At 34.9% G+C, this 14,776-nt stretch overlaps 1 protein-coding gene across 15 annotated transcripts in view; it reads right to left on the bottom strand.

Moving 5' to 3' along the window:
• PTPRD (protein tyrosine phosphatase receptor type D) overlaps positions 1–14,776 on the bottom strand; it is a 481,306-nt gene that overhangs the window by 226,474 nt on the left and 240,056 nt on the right. For all 15 annotated transcript variants that reach the window (XM_058424005.1, XM_058424010.1, XM_058424007.1 and 12 more), the window contains 2 exons: positions 9,495–9,640; positions 4,918–5,059 (listed from right to left, as the gene is read on the bottom strand). In XM_058424005.1, the coding sequence (XP_058279988.1) occupies positions 4,918–5,059; positions 9,495–9,640 (288 nt within the window). The remainder of the gene's footprint in view (positions 1–4,917; positions 5,060–9,494; positions 9,641–14,776) is intronic.

Consider the following 14,776-nt stretch of genomic DNA (forward strand, 5'->3'; position numbering starts at 1 on the left):
TGCTGTTTTTTTGTTTTAATGTGGAGATGCTGCGCACTTCTGAGAGTCTCATAAAAATCTCTCATAATTACCTCAATATTTGTGTGTACCAATGGACAGGGAAGCACTGTAAAGTAATTTTTTTTTAAAAATTCATTTTATGAAGCAGTGAATATTTGACATTGAATCTATCAGTTTCTAAAAATATAAAAAGGAATAACCACCCTAAGCATTTCCCATAGAAATTTTACTTCTTTCAGGCTTACATACTGCCTATGGTAGGTACACTGATGCTTTATGTCAGTATTTTTGAAATGCAGAGTATCAACACGATCAACAAGAGTAAGAGAAAATTACGGGTCAAGACAAACTGCAATCTGCATGAATGTCCTGTTGTAGTCTCTCTCTTTACCGCCCAGACAACAAGGAAAACAGAGCAAACAGGAGGAACATTAGAATGTATGTATTGTGCTCTACATCCTTACTTAAAACCTTCACACTTCTGTGCTGTACTCATATACCTTAGTAGCAGTTGAAGCTAAGGCTTCTTGATGCCCTCATGGTCTTGACAAAACTTTATAAAGGAGTATTTTTTTTTTTTTAATCAAAAGTGGGATTCCTTAAAATTAACTGAATAGAACTGCTGCTGGTTTCTTTACTAGAAGGAAGGATCTATTTCCTCCTTCTTGAACAATTTATAGATTTGTATATGACACCAGAACCCTTGTTCTAAGACTAGGGAAAATGTTTGATATCCACCTAAAAACCTAAAAGACCTAAAAACAGATTTAGATGGCTTTATGAATGGACAGTCAAAGGAAAGCCATTTCATCACCAGTGTAGGGGAGTATAGGAAGGTCCTACACTTTATTGCTTTTTATTACTTATGCATGGATCATAGAATAGGTAGAGTTGGAAGGGATCACAGTGGGATCATCTGGTCCAACCTTCCTGCTCAAGCAGGGTCATCCCAGAGCACATAGCAGCGGATTGTATCCACACAGTTCTTGAATATCCCCTGTGAGGAGACTCCACAACCTCTCTGGGCAATTTATTGCAGTGCACAGTTACCTCCAGACTAAAGCAGTTTTTCTTCATATTCAGATGGAATATGTACATCAGTTTTTCTTCCTGAAACCTCTTGTTCTTTCGCTTGGCACCAGTGAGAAGAGCCTGGTCCATCCTCTTTGCACTTTCCTTTCAGTTACTAATAGACATTGAGAAGATCCCCTCTCAGTAGTCTCTTTTCCAGGCCATTTCCCTAAGCCTTTCCTCATAAAAGAGATGCTCAAGTCCCCTCATAATTTTCGTAGACCTTTGCTGGACTTGTTGCAGGAGCTCCATGTCTCTCTTGTACTGAGGAGCACTGAACTGGACACAGAACTCCAGGGCTGAGTAGAGGGGGAGGATCACCTCCCTTAACCTACTGGCAATGCTCTTCCTAATGAACTCCAGGACACCATTGATATTCTTGGCTGGAAAGGCATTTGTATGAAGCATTGATAAATAAAAGAATCAAAGCTCTGTTCCACTCTTATGGTTCTCAGCACAAACTTTCAAAACAAAGAGCTCTAAAATAAATAGCTGCCTGTCTCTGACATGGAACTTCCAGACTCCTCTTTTCAAACCTTGTTTCCTTTCAAATTCAACATTTTCATATGGGTCAATCTGTCCTGGAAAGCATCCAACTTCTTTATATACAGAAAATCAAAAGCAGTTTCCAATTATCTCAGACATTCATTCTTGGTCCAGACTCGCACAATATTCAGCCTAGCAAGTGCAAGTTTAGCCTGGAACGTTTCCTGATTTACTCTAGTAACACAAAAAAGGATGCAATATTTTGTCTCTGGCAAGGCCTTGAAATGTTATCGTCTGTAGATGCCTTTTCTGCCCTTCTTCTTTCTCACACTGTAAATTTCTAACACCTAAAAGCTAAAAATTTATTTCTATTCATAGCTCTTTGAGACCCAAATACTAAGAATTTGCCATAGTATAGGAACCTAACAAAACATGGCAGCGTCTGTATTGCATGGAACTAGTTACTCTACACAGCCACAGACACAAAAACTGAAAAATCTAGCTGTAAAGACACAGACATATCAGCAAAACTGTTGCTGTTCTATGCTGTAGAAATTATTTGTAGCAGTCAAGCTGGGATTTGTGAAACAAACAAAATGAATGTAGGTAGACACTTCTGCTCCCGGAGTAATCCTGATTTCACTGACATTCCATATTAGGGTTGCAATACTTGTGGGGTGAATTATAAGTAAAATCTGATTTCCACCTCTGGGTGACATCTTGCAAGAGGCACAAATGCCAAGCTATGTCTGTGATAGAATCACTGCAGAACTATTAGAACAACATATGGAAGTTATATAGGCATCTTCTGCATTCCAGATTCACAAACATACTACAGGGATGAGTAAAGCATAAGCAACCACGGAGCCAACTCACCCTACTCTGGTTTGTATTTCATTATATCTTGTTTTTTCCTGTTCACATCTATAATATATATTTATTCCTACAGCAGCTAGGTGTGGCAGAGGCAGTCTTTCCCAAAAAGGCATCATCAATGGAGTGTTTTTCCACAATGCTACTGCTGCAGACTGTACAAAGATTTGTGTAAGTTTGCAAAGTAGAGGCTTTGCAATAATAGAATTATCTTCCAGGCTAATGCCCTTAGCACTGAATTATGCCGTCTTGGGAAATGATACAGCAAACCATTTTACTTTTAGCAATTCAAAATTTTAACCCTACCAAAACTTTCTAATAATGCCCTGTTTCTCTGCAGGCTCCTTGCTTTCTCTGACGTTACCCCTTTATCTAAATCCACAGTCACAGTATGTTTGTGAGTTCTCCTATGTTCCCACTTTTGGATTAAATCCATAAATCTACTCCAGGGGCAAATATATTTCAGCAGTTGCAAAAGCCATACATATTATGGCTGGATACAATGCTTTATATTTCAGTGGTTTTAATAAAAAAAAAAATTGAAATTTATTTTAAGTTTATAACCAGTAATATTTTGTTCATTAGTCATTTGCATATGCAAATCGTTATATATTGCTTTTAAAATAGGAAGCAATACTAGTGTTGTCTGAAGTAGGCACTGAGCCACTATTATTGCTCTTACTATCAAGCAAAAAATAGGCAGCAAAGCTACATATGCCTTACAAAAAAAAAAAAAAAAAAAAAAAGATTAATAATCAATAGGACTAATAAAGAAACAGACTACATTGTACAGTCAGTCAGTTTTGACACTCAGACACCCCCTCTATCTTTTGCAACTGCTGTGGTTCTTGGTAGAGAGATATGAGGGCATTGCCTCTCCGCAAAAGCCAAAACAAGAACTTTGCTTTACAGCACTCTGCGCTCTCTTTCAAAATACATGCATGCACATTTCATGACCAGTGGTTTTGTAAATACATTTTAAGAAACTAAGAAGACAAAGAATACAATTTCCACCTGAGTTCTCATACTGCTTTTTGCTTTTCCTTGCTTCTCTTCCCAATTTCCCTTTAATTTGCACAACTTTTAATGGAATATAAAAATGTCATTTTATGTTAGTTTTCAACAATGTGGAAGCTGTACATAAAAAGTGCTCCTATCAGTTGATAAAAGCAAAATTTTATCTTTGGGAGTTAAGAACAGGTCCATGGTGTGGTTAAAACATCAATCTATCAATCTTCCTGTTTTCATTGGCTAGACTGGGAAGAATTTTTAAAAGATAGTATGATGAACAATCATAGTATTAGAAGTAAGAATCTTAAATACTGAAAAGGTTTGCTTACATCAGACTTCCTCTAAGAAAAAAAAGATATATGTCCTTCCGGTTATTATTTTATATATATGCACACAGTGTTACTAGTTGTCTCCAACATTAATGCCAGGACACTCTGTAATGATTAAAATAGCTAATGAAATTTTAATTTTTTCTTTTCTAGTAAAAATCCAACTTCAGAGAATAACAGGAAAAAGAAATCTTCTTGTCACCCTATATTGCTTGGGCTAGAGAATCAATAAAAAACCAACATATTGCAATTACACATTCCAGAAATTTTCCTCTAAATTCTGTAAAGCTGTTTAATCATCTGCAATTTCTATAAACAGGCACCTAGTAATTCTGCAAACCTTGTAATGCCATGTAATATCAAAATACAAGACAGTAATCTTCAGTCATAAAGCCAGCCCCAAAAAACTGGAGTATGATATTTCATGAAGTGTCACCAAATCCAGTGTCTATTAATTTCCAGGTGACAAAACAAAATGTTCAGGTCATTTGACTACTAATATTTTCTCCCTTGAGTATTATCTAGACAGTAGGCTTGGCAGTACATTAATATCGTCACCCCTGACAGACTTGAAAAAATTTTTCCTTTACTGTTTTCAAAAATTTCTTAGTGAAGTAAAAAAGTTCAGGTGACATATATTTGAAGTGGAAGAAGTTTTCACCTTTTTTATGATTGTCTCTTGCAGGGAAAATTTGGCAGTAGCTTAACCTCATCTAAAAACTGTTCATGCAACTTTTCAAGGGCATTGTTAATAGAGCAAATTTCAGTGCAAATGTTGATTGAACAAAGCTAAGGTACCCAGGACAGCACTAAAATGTGAATCAAATGCATTCATAAAGTGGGTATCTTGAGCAGTAATTTATATAATAACCTGTTTTGAGTGGCACTCCTGTTTCACTTATTTCTTCTTTTCTTCACTCTTACCTGTCATACACTACACACTCACACTACCGTTTTATAGCCAAAAGACACAAACACATTAGTCAAGTATTACGTAAAAAAGTTTATAATGAACAGCATTGCAACTATAGCAAGGTCCATTTGTAAAGAACAATATTTTACCATGCCAGAGAGAATCCTCTGTATTACAAAGATGTAGTACTTTGAGCTCCATGAAGTGAATTAGTTATGTTTAGAAAGAGCTTACCACGTAAAACAGTGAGTCTGGTGGACACACTTATTTCACCAACACTGTTGGAAGCCACACATTCATAAATAGCTTCATCTCGTGGTGTGCGCAGTGGCTGTATTCTGAGAACTGATCCAGATCCATCATCAAACTCTATTACCTATAAAAGGAAACAAAAGCTGTCACAGATGTTGTTACAAATACTTATCCCTCAGCTAATCTGTTCATGAACAGTCGCCTGTTGGTATTCCAGTCAGCAAAGACAGGTTCTTTTTTCATATTTTTGCACCAGGACAAATTCCAGTCATACGGGAAAATGTTTAAGTGGCAATACTTGGAACATATATTGCTGTTCTGTGAGTACTCAGTTGCCAATTTAATATAGCTTCAAGAACTACAGGACAAAACCCAAACAAATGAACAAAAACCCTGCAACGCAGCAAACCAGGGCTCTAAGAAAAAAGTCTCTGTGAGTTAAAGAGTAACTTAATGCTCTCTTATTCTGAAGTTCACTAGCAATACCTCTCAATTCTCATAGCTAAAGTACTCTACCTTCAAATGACAGTTATATTCATTTTAATTGCTGCCAGCTATATTCCCTGTCTACTCACAGAGTGCAGCTCACATACCCATTTGGCTCCAGACTTAAAAAACTGTCTGCAATTTCTGAACCACACAGGATGACTCAGTTTAGCTTTGTATTTAACCCACAAAGTAAGTAAATTTACCCAACAAATTAGTCATTTAGGAGACTAAATAATAAGGCTAAACTTCTAACATTATTTTAAAATTGCAATATTCACACAAGAAGTAATAACATTTATATGAGAAAATTCACTGAACAGATCTTATTTCCTTCTTTATCTGCAGTCAGAATCACATCAAATATTGGTGAGTACGGCAAGGCTTTGTAGGTCCTGGAAAAACCTTCTTAAAAATTTAACAATAGCAATAATCTATGTAATCTACTTTTTAAAAAAGTAATTTACAAAATCACTGAGAGGTATCAGTACTACCATCAGGTAAATGGCACTTCTAAACAAAGGACAGTCACAGTTTTTTGTTTTTCTCTAAAAAATAATTAACATCTGTCTATACATACACGCACAAAGTGATTTACATATTGCCTATCTGCACATCTGTTTGTGTCTTTCTATCTAATTTTCACACAAGCAACCTAAGAGGTCTCTGTACATGAGTATAATAAGAGAGATACTAAGTCTGGGGTTAGAAATGATGGTAAATATGTCCTGTATCTCACTAATTTCATAGTAGGAATGGCTCAATTTCTGCTTAGTGTTGGGAGAGATGAAAGTAAGATAAGAACACTGGGTTTTTTTGATACTGAATCTGTTAGAAAGCTCACAGGATGTATTACTTTTCCTTGTTCTTTCAGTAAAGCCATTGCCTTAAACAAATCTAGACAACACAAAATAGATGCCTAATGTCAGCACAATTAAAGGAAAAACTAGAATTCTTGATAAACTGACATTTATGAGGGAGAGAAAAATTTCACAGATTTTAAGCAGTCAGATTAACAGTTTATAGATAAAAAATTCAAGCACAGGATCTGAATACTCACAGATGTACTTAAAAAAGAGTAATTGGTACTGTTTAAATCTGAATGCTGAACAAACATATCTGGACAACCACTGAAAACAGTAGATTGGATTGGGCAAATACGGCAGAGATTAAGTTTCAAGTCTGGTGTCTCAAAAATATGCACCATAAAAGGGATTTATTTTTCATGTGATGAGTTCTCCCCTTTCCTGCATATCACAGCTAGTTAATTCCCAGCTCTTCACCATCTACTGAATGAGATTTTATTTCTTTTATGACAGAGATTTTTTAATAAACGCAGTTTTGCACACAGGTTAGATTGATGTAATTTTAACTTTTTTCCCTTTTCTGTTTCTTTTTAAGTTTCTCTGAAAAGAACATCTCAGAAACTCAAATCAGATTTTTGTAATTCCTATTATTTGAATTAATTTGAATGAAGAGAAGAAAAAAAGGATCCTTATTCAGAGTCTATATTTGCAATATAAATAAAAGCTGAAAGTTTAATAGAGGAGACCCTCAAGGTCTTACTGGATATTTTAATTTCAGAAGCAATGCCTTTCACTGCTGTTCTCAGTAAGCTGGGAGAATTAGCTGTTAAGTAAGAAATTTCAAAGACAATAGTCTTCAAATGTATAAACAGTCAAGAGAGAGGAAATAAATCAGTTGCTACACACATCAAATTCCAGCAGAAGAGTTCTGGTTTCATGTGGGGGACAAATAATCCTGACAAGTTTCATGAAATCCTGTAGGAGACTGTCCAAGCATTTAAAATTATTACCTCCAATGCTATGATTGTTCATTATATTATTTTTTAAAAATTCTTCCCAGTCTAGCCAATGAAAACAGGAAGATTGATAGATTGATGTTTTAACCACACCATGGATCTGTTCTTAACTCCCAAAGATAAAATTTTGCTTTTATCAACTGATAGGAGCACTTTTTATGTACAGCTTCCACATTGTTGAAAACTAACATAAAATGACATTTTTATATTCCATTAAAAGCTGTGCAAATTAAAGGGAAATTGGGAAGCAAGGAAAAGCAAAAAGCAGTATGAGAACTCAGGTGGAAATTGTATTCTTTGTCTTCTTAGTTTCTTATAATGCTGGAAAAGCATGTGGATAAGATGGACCACTAGAGTCCTTTCCAGCTGTATTTACTATATGAAGACAGGCATCCAGGTAAAAGATTTTGATGTCTTGAATCATTAAGTAACTCAGAGAAATATCCAAAATAATAATGTGAAAGAAGAGGAAAAGAAACCAAACTAAATATTCTCTTACTGGTTCAGCTGAAAATCTCAGAAGTTTCTTGTTCCCCAAATGTTTCATGTGCCTTTTTTGAATCTCATTTCTACTGTTCTTTTCTTATTTAGAGATTCAATGGCATGAATTAATGGCCTTACTTTGAACAGGAAGAAAAGCTGCTTAAAATAATAATATAGTATGCACACTTTGTAGCTCCTCTACCCAAAGGACATGATAAAAATTATAAAACACTTGGAAAGTGTCATCTATTTCTTTGAAATACATTCCATCTTACTTGGCTAGACTGTTTGTTTAACAGGCCACTAAAAGCATTTTAAAAACATTTTAATGTGTTCATTTAAATATACAAATAATTCTTATGGAAATAAAACTACTTTATTTTTGCTTATTCTCCATAAAAACTGGTTCATAGGTACCTAGAAAGCAACATATTAAGGAAATAAACCATGACATATTGCAGAATAACACACAGTAAATGTACACATGCACGATCTTTCTCCGTTTAGAATTCACTTTGAGTGAAAAGTCTGTGAACAGAAGAGGATAAAGGATAAATTGTGCAGAAAACTTCTACGTTAATCCCTCTAGCCAATTACAGCTCTGCATATGCTCTGCAAAGTGCAAAGCTTTTGGCACTAGGAGGTAACATTTAAATTAATGATTTTTTTTTTTTTTTCATGTTGTGGTAAATACACAAGCCAGAAATTATAATGGCTAATAAGTGAATTCCCATGTTTTTAGACATTTATTGAACCAAACATCAAGAAAATAAATTTGGTTTACAGGAGAAATGCAGAAAAACCTAACCTGAAAGCCAGGACAAGCAATCTTCACAAATGCTTATATAGATTAATATAGAGAACTTTCATATTCAGCCGGTTGTTAATAACTATATGTAACTATATGTTAGATCATTTGCTCACAGAAAGCATGTCACAACTGTTTTATATACAAATCATTAATCTTTGAACAGTTGTTTTTAAGTAAACAGAAGTCTCTTATCTAACATTGAAAACAATTAAGACACAATTACAGACTCTTAGTGCCAGTTTTGATATCTCTTCTAAAAGCTTTCCCCCATTTTCTGAGTTTTTTCTTCATGTTGAAGGTCAATCTGTATTTGACACTAATATTCTTGCCACTACAAGATGGAATAATACTTGTTTTCTCCTTTCCCCCAAATAACCAGAATCCTTTGAACACATTATTTTCAGTTTCCTTTAACTGAAGGTTGTAGAGAGAAACATCTTTCTCCAAGCCTTTTCCTAATTCATTAAGAAAATAATCATAAGCAAGCAAGTGTTACTTTTCCTCTTCAGCAGCAGAACTACAGTGCCCTTTCTGTCTCTTTCCTCAACAGGGGTAAGGAATTGTGGCAGCAGAAGCAGCCAAATAGCAGCCAAATACTAGGCCTGCTTGATGCACCTTGTCACAGAAGGAGGTGATTTGCCCTTTGGAGACAGCAGTCACTGCTCAACTGTCCTTGAGCACCACCAGCTCCTTCATGAGAGAGCAAACTGAACAGAGGCACTACAGAGCTCCTCAGTTCAACCATGCTAGCTTAGAAAACAGCAGTAGCAGTTTTCTTTTCAATGGTTTTATTCATAACCCGTTTTCAAAATTAAAAACTTAATGAGACTATTTCCACCAAATTATCCCTGATAGTCAGTCCTATTTTGCTAAATCACTGTTAATAAAGCACACATAGTCCAATTAAAAGATTGGAATAAAATGTTTTTCAGAGGAACAGAACAATGGACCTAATACCTCAAATCTCTGATTGCTGACTTTCTTTCCTTTTTTGTTCCAGACAATTTTAGGTCTTGGATCTCCTGTGGCTTGACAGATGAATGAGGCGACTCCTCCTGAAACCCCTGTCTGGTCAACGGGAGTTCTTGTAAACTTCGGTGGTGCTGAAACAAAAAAATTCACCAAATTAATCTAAGCACTAAACATAATTTTTTAAAAGTCACATCAGGATTTCAAAATTTAAAAGGAAGGAAGAAATGCTTTGTTTCTCCAGTGATATCATTCACCTGCAAGAGAAAGCATTAATAAAAAAACCCCTAAAATGTCAGGAAAGTATTTACAGATTTTGCTAGTGAAATTTATATTAAAACCGACATCTGATGGCATCAGAATAGTAAGATCACACATCATATTTTATCAATATTATAAATAAAAAATCCAATTTTACTTCTGTTGCAAAATGAGCTCATCAGTCAACCGGAATAATATCTTCATTTGCTGCTTGATGCTATGGTGACAGGATGTCATGAAAACAGGATGCTCACCTTTGAGACATTAAAACCAGGACATTTAGGAGAAAGCATTTGTAATTTTGCATGGTGGAGGTAAATTACTATGTATCAAGAATCCAGGCAAAAAGGACTATAACAGAAGGGAAATTTACGCTTGAGCACAGTTTCGTGTATAGCTCCTGGTCACTCCCAAATTCTACTATGTCAGAAAAGAGAACTAAAAGAATATCCAACTACTGCAACATCAAGAGAGGGAGAGAAATGGAGAAACGGTTTCGAAAGTATGGAATGGCATTTTAATTCATTATTCTTCTTCCCTTTATTTCTGTTACAACAAATTGAAATTATTATTTCATTTGTGATGAGACAAAATTTTCAAATTTAGAGCAACACAATACAAGACTTCTAAATATAAAATATCAAAACCTGTAAGATTACACCTAAACAGAGAACAAAAATACTCCTGTAAATCTTTACATAATTATCTTTCTTAGCAAAAGAATTTCTAAAGATACAGTACACCTTCAGATAATGATTTAAATTATATGATGTGGGAACTTAGGGACAGTAAGTGCTAAAAACCCCCAGGTCTTCGCTATGAAGCCATCTTCCATAGAAGTTGCTTTTTACCATCTGTTGCAACTCATTTTTGTTCTCACCCTCACGTATCAGCAGCCAGCTCCTTTATGTTTCCTCTTCCCTTTTTTTTGCTTTCCTCTCTTCGTTCTGACAGGTACGCACCTGTATTGTACTAGTTTTCATTTCTATGTTACTGTTCTATAGTTCTGATATTTAACTCCTTATTCTGCAAACTGTTCTTTCCATAGGCACCATTTCCTGTCAGCATATTTATTTGAACGTAAGAAACCCAGCAGACTACTGTCATGCATGTATGCAACACTAGAAAAATCCTGAAATAGTTTAAAATGCCAAGATGCCAAAAGTTCCCATAATTTCATTTACAAAATGAAATCAGGGGAACTTTTTACCCTACTCCTAATGTAAAAAAAGAGCTTTTTTAAAAAATATTATGCTCGAAAATCTACATGTTCTTTCTTTAATAGTAATGTCAAGAAAATGTGTTAGTTTTTAACATCTCAGAATGCTCAAGGGTCCTAGAAGTATCCACCCTGCTAACTTTCCTAGTAAAAATGTACCTAAACCCAGCTACAAGAGCACATCTCAGCAGAAGTGTACCACTACTGCCATGGGGAAATCATGAAAGAACTTATCTGATGTCAAAAATTGCCAAAACCATGGCAAATAAAACACACTTTAAGTGAAAAAAACCCACAAAAACCTAGAAATCTCTTACAAAGCCATAAGCTTTATGTCTGGACCATAAAAAAGACAAAAATATATTCTGATGAAGAGCATCTGGGTTTCAACAAAACTGCTCTCTTTGAACCCATTCTATGTATGTTTTAACTCAGCTCTGTGATACATAAAGAGATTTGACTGAATTTGATGTACTGACATTCTGTGGCACAAGCTGTGATTGTAGGCTACAAAGTGAAAAATGACACGCTGACATTATCTTTTAATTTTTTTTTGACATTTTGTGAATTCACTATTAGAACTCAAGCAACTGAAAGAGAAACACTTCATGAGGAAGTCCAACAGCACACAGTAACTATGTATAGTAAGTAGCTCATAGGCAGCAAATAGCACACATAGCAATAAATTAAAAGAAAAATCTTTCACCAAACCTAACTGCTGTAAGGGGTACCACCAGTTTTCCAGCAATTTCTTTATGTAGAATTGCCCAAACTATGGTAAAGGACTATAGGACTAGAGCTGCCACAACTCCTTACAAAAATTATATACTAGTTTCTGCAGAGCTTTATTATCTACATCGTGGAGTTGCAGAAATAGGGCTGAATACTTAATATGGCTCCACCTACCTGAAAAACAGTATTTTTGCCATCCTATGTGAAGTTTTGCTGGACCAACAATTAGCAAAGCTGTTGTTTGTTAAACCACGTAGCATTAGAAATATAGTATTAGACACAGAAAACAACTGTACATAATGTTACAATTTTCAACTTGTGGATAACTTTCAAGGAAAACAAGGTTTTAAGGTTTCCTGTATGATGTGACCAATATTATCTACATCAATAAAAAAGCTTCACAGTCCAGTATATAAGGGAACTGGGGTGACCTTTGTCCTTCACTTAGACGATAACCTAGATGAAAAAAAAAAAAAAGTATCTATCTGGTCAAAGTTTCTTTTTACCAAAGCAATTCCTATTAAAAACCTTGCCACAACTCTCCTCCAGTATATACTATTGGAAGTAAGCCAGATACCTCTCAGGTATCATGTTATATGAGAAGACAAATTATTATTAGAACATAAATAAATTTATAAAATTATCTGCCAAAGAGATAGGTAAGTATTATGCAATCCCTCTTTTTATTACTCAATCAACCTGTTAATCTTGTTACATATAAAGCAACCACCATCAGAGCAAGGACATGTGAAATTAAATCCTAGAAGAAGCAAAAATGAAAAGTAGTATTTGTTGTCTTTATAAAGGTTGTTAATTAAGGTTTGACACAACTTATCTCCACAATTAATGTCAGTTGCTTGACACTGATTGTGACCTAAGCTGCTAGGCACTCTGATAGCAAACACAATTAAACTGCACACACAGTTGTGCTTATTAACATGAGGGCAATTTTGATTGAGAACTGACAACTATTTTTGATCTCCCTTAACAACAGTCGTGCAAGAAGAGTGAACAGAGTTCAAGAAAAACTCTCCATATCACAGTTCATTAAGCATGGCAACAATCTATATGGGAACCTTCCACTGCAATTAAATCTGCCAAAAAAAGAAGATGTAATGTTACCAGCTATGGTACCAGAGTCTTTCAGCGCTTTTGGAACTCTCCTTGGTAACAATAATAAATACAGTTAAAATAACAGAAGCGCAATTAAAACAAAATAATGAAATTCAGTGCAATTAAGATCAGCATCTCATATTTCTGCACCTAAATTCTCTTGAGGGCATCATAAAAATGGTTGCAGTATTATCTTTTAAATGCAGGAACACCTAGGTTTTGCTTGCTTATATACCAGTGTCTACTCAGATATTCATACTAATAATGAACACCTTGTAAAGCTGAAAAAAACAAAATCAGAGTGAGAAGTATCTGTAACTTGCAATTCTGAAGAAGCTTTGACATTCAAGACGTGATGGATCCCACCATTTGCTACTTGTTATGCACTTCTTGCTGGGACTCTGGAAAAGCTGAAGTGACAACTATTAAAACTACTGTAAATCACACTTTTAATACACACCAGAAAATTGAATTTATTGCTAGCTCACCTTAAATACACTGGGCTTGCATTTATTTGTTTTAAAGAGTTTAACTCCATTGAAATTAGGCTGCTGCTTCCATAAACAGTCATGCTGTCCCCTTGGGGCACAGGAACTTCTAAAGTAGAGATGGTTTACCACTACCCAGACAAAAGCAAAGATTTTTTGGACATTATGGTTCCATAATATATATTTTTAATGTGATACTGAAATAACTCATTTTGATTGGAACATTTGAATATTCTGGTACAAACATAAGACATTTCTTTCTTCCCTTCTGCGCCTCCACGCTGTCTTTCTAGAGTTTAAGCAGAATTCTGAAATAGTGAATGGAATTAATTAATTCACATTTCATCATGTTATAGAATTATCTGTTGCTGTTCTGTTATCTGTGCCGTGCTTTAAGGATACTTAAAGTATACTTTAAAGTATACTTAAAGCATAACTTTAAGTTACATTTTTCATCTGCACTTAAAATATCTGTCAAAATACTTTTGAAATTACTGCTTCAGCCCCCTTCTTTCCACAGCTACTGCAAACTGTTCTTGAGTAGAGACATTTTTATGGACATACTCCTCTAATGGAAAGGTGAATACAAGGATAAGACTTCACCTTCATTAAAGTGAGAGCTACTAGGATGTCTGCAGTCCAACAGCAAGCTCAGCATGTGAATTTACCATAGACAAAACATATGGAGGATGCAGAACCTAATACATTTGTTTCTAGATTCTCTGCTTGGGGTGTATGAAAGTTCCTCGTATAAAATAATTGAATTTAGGACTAAATTTCATCCTATGCCTGAAATATGAAAAAGTTTACTAGCTCAGAATAAAAATTGCCAAAAAATTATATCATATTGTGTCCTTTGTAAGCATATATATCAAGGTTGAATAAAGACATCAGAAAAAATTAAAAATGCAAAGACACTTTCAAATGCCTCATTTGCTTATAAATGCACATTTTTAAGGAGACTCCTTAAAAATTACATCAAGTTTTTCAGTTATAGATACTCATTTTGTACCAATAAAAGTTAGAAGATGATAATCACAACTGTTCCCATGAAATGTTTTCAGCTCAGACTCAGAAACATAGGTTACAAGCAGAGTAAACAATTTGGTCTGCCACACATACAATCACAGGAATCATTTCAATTTAGCACAGTTTTGCTGGTCTAGCCGTATAAAGTTTCAGGGGCTATGCTACTGGACTCATTCCGAGTGAAAAATTCTGTACTGATTCTTCCTGTGTCAAATTACACACTCAGAAACTTCTGACACCATGATAAAAACACAAATAAACAGAATTTAAAAATAACCACAAAAAACCCATCCAAGCAAAAAAAGCCCACCAAACCAAACCAAACCAAACCAAACCAAACCAAACCAAACCAAACCGCTTTATTTATCCCATTTCCCATTTTGCGACATTCACTGTATTCCACAGACTTAAAGAGAAAATGCTATGTA

This window comes from Hirundo rustica, chromosome Z (assembly GCF_015227805.2).
Source record: "Hirundo rustica isolate bHirRus1 chromosome Z, bHirRus1.pri.v3, whole genome shotgun sequence".
Classification (NCBI taxonomy): domain Eukaryota; kingdom Metazoa; phylum Chordata; class Aves; order Passeriformes; family Hirundinidae; genus Hirundo; species Hirundo rustica.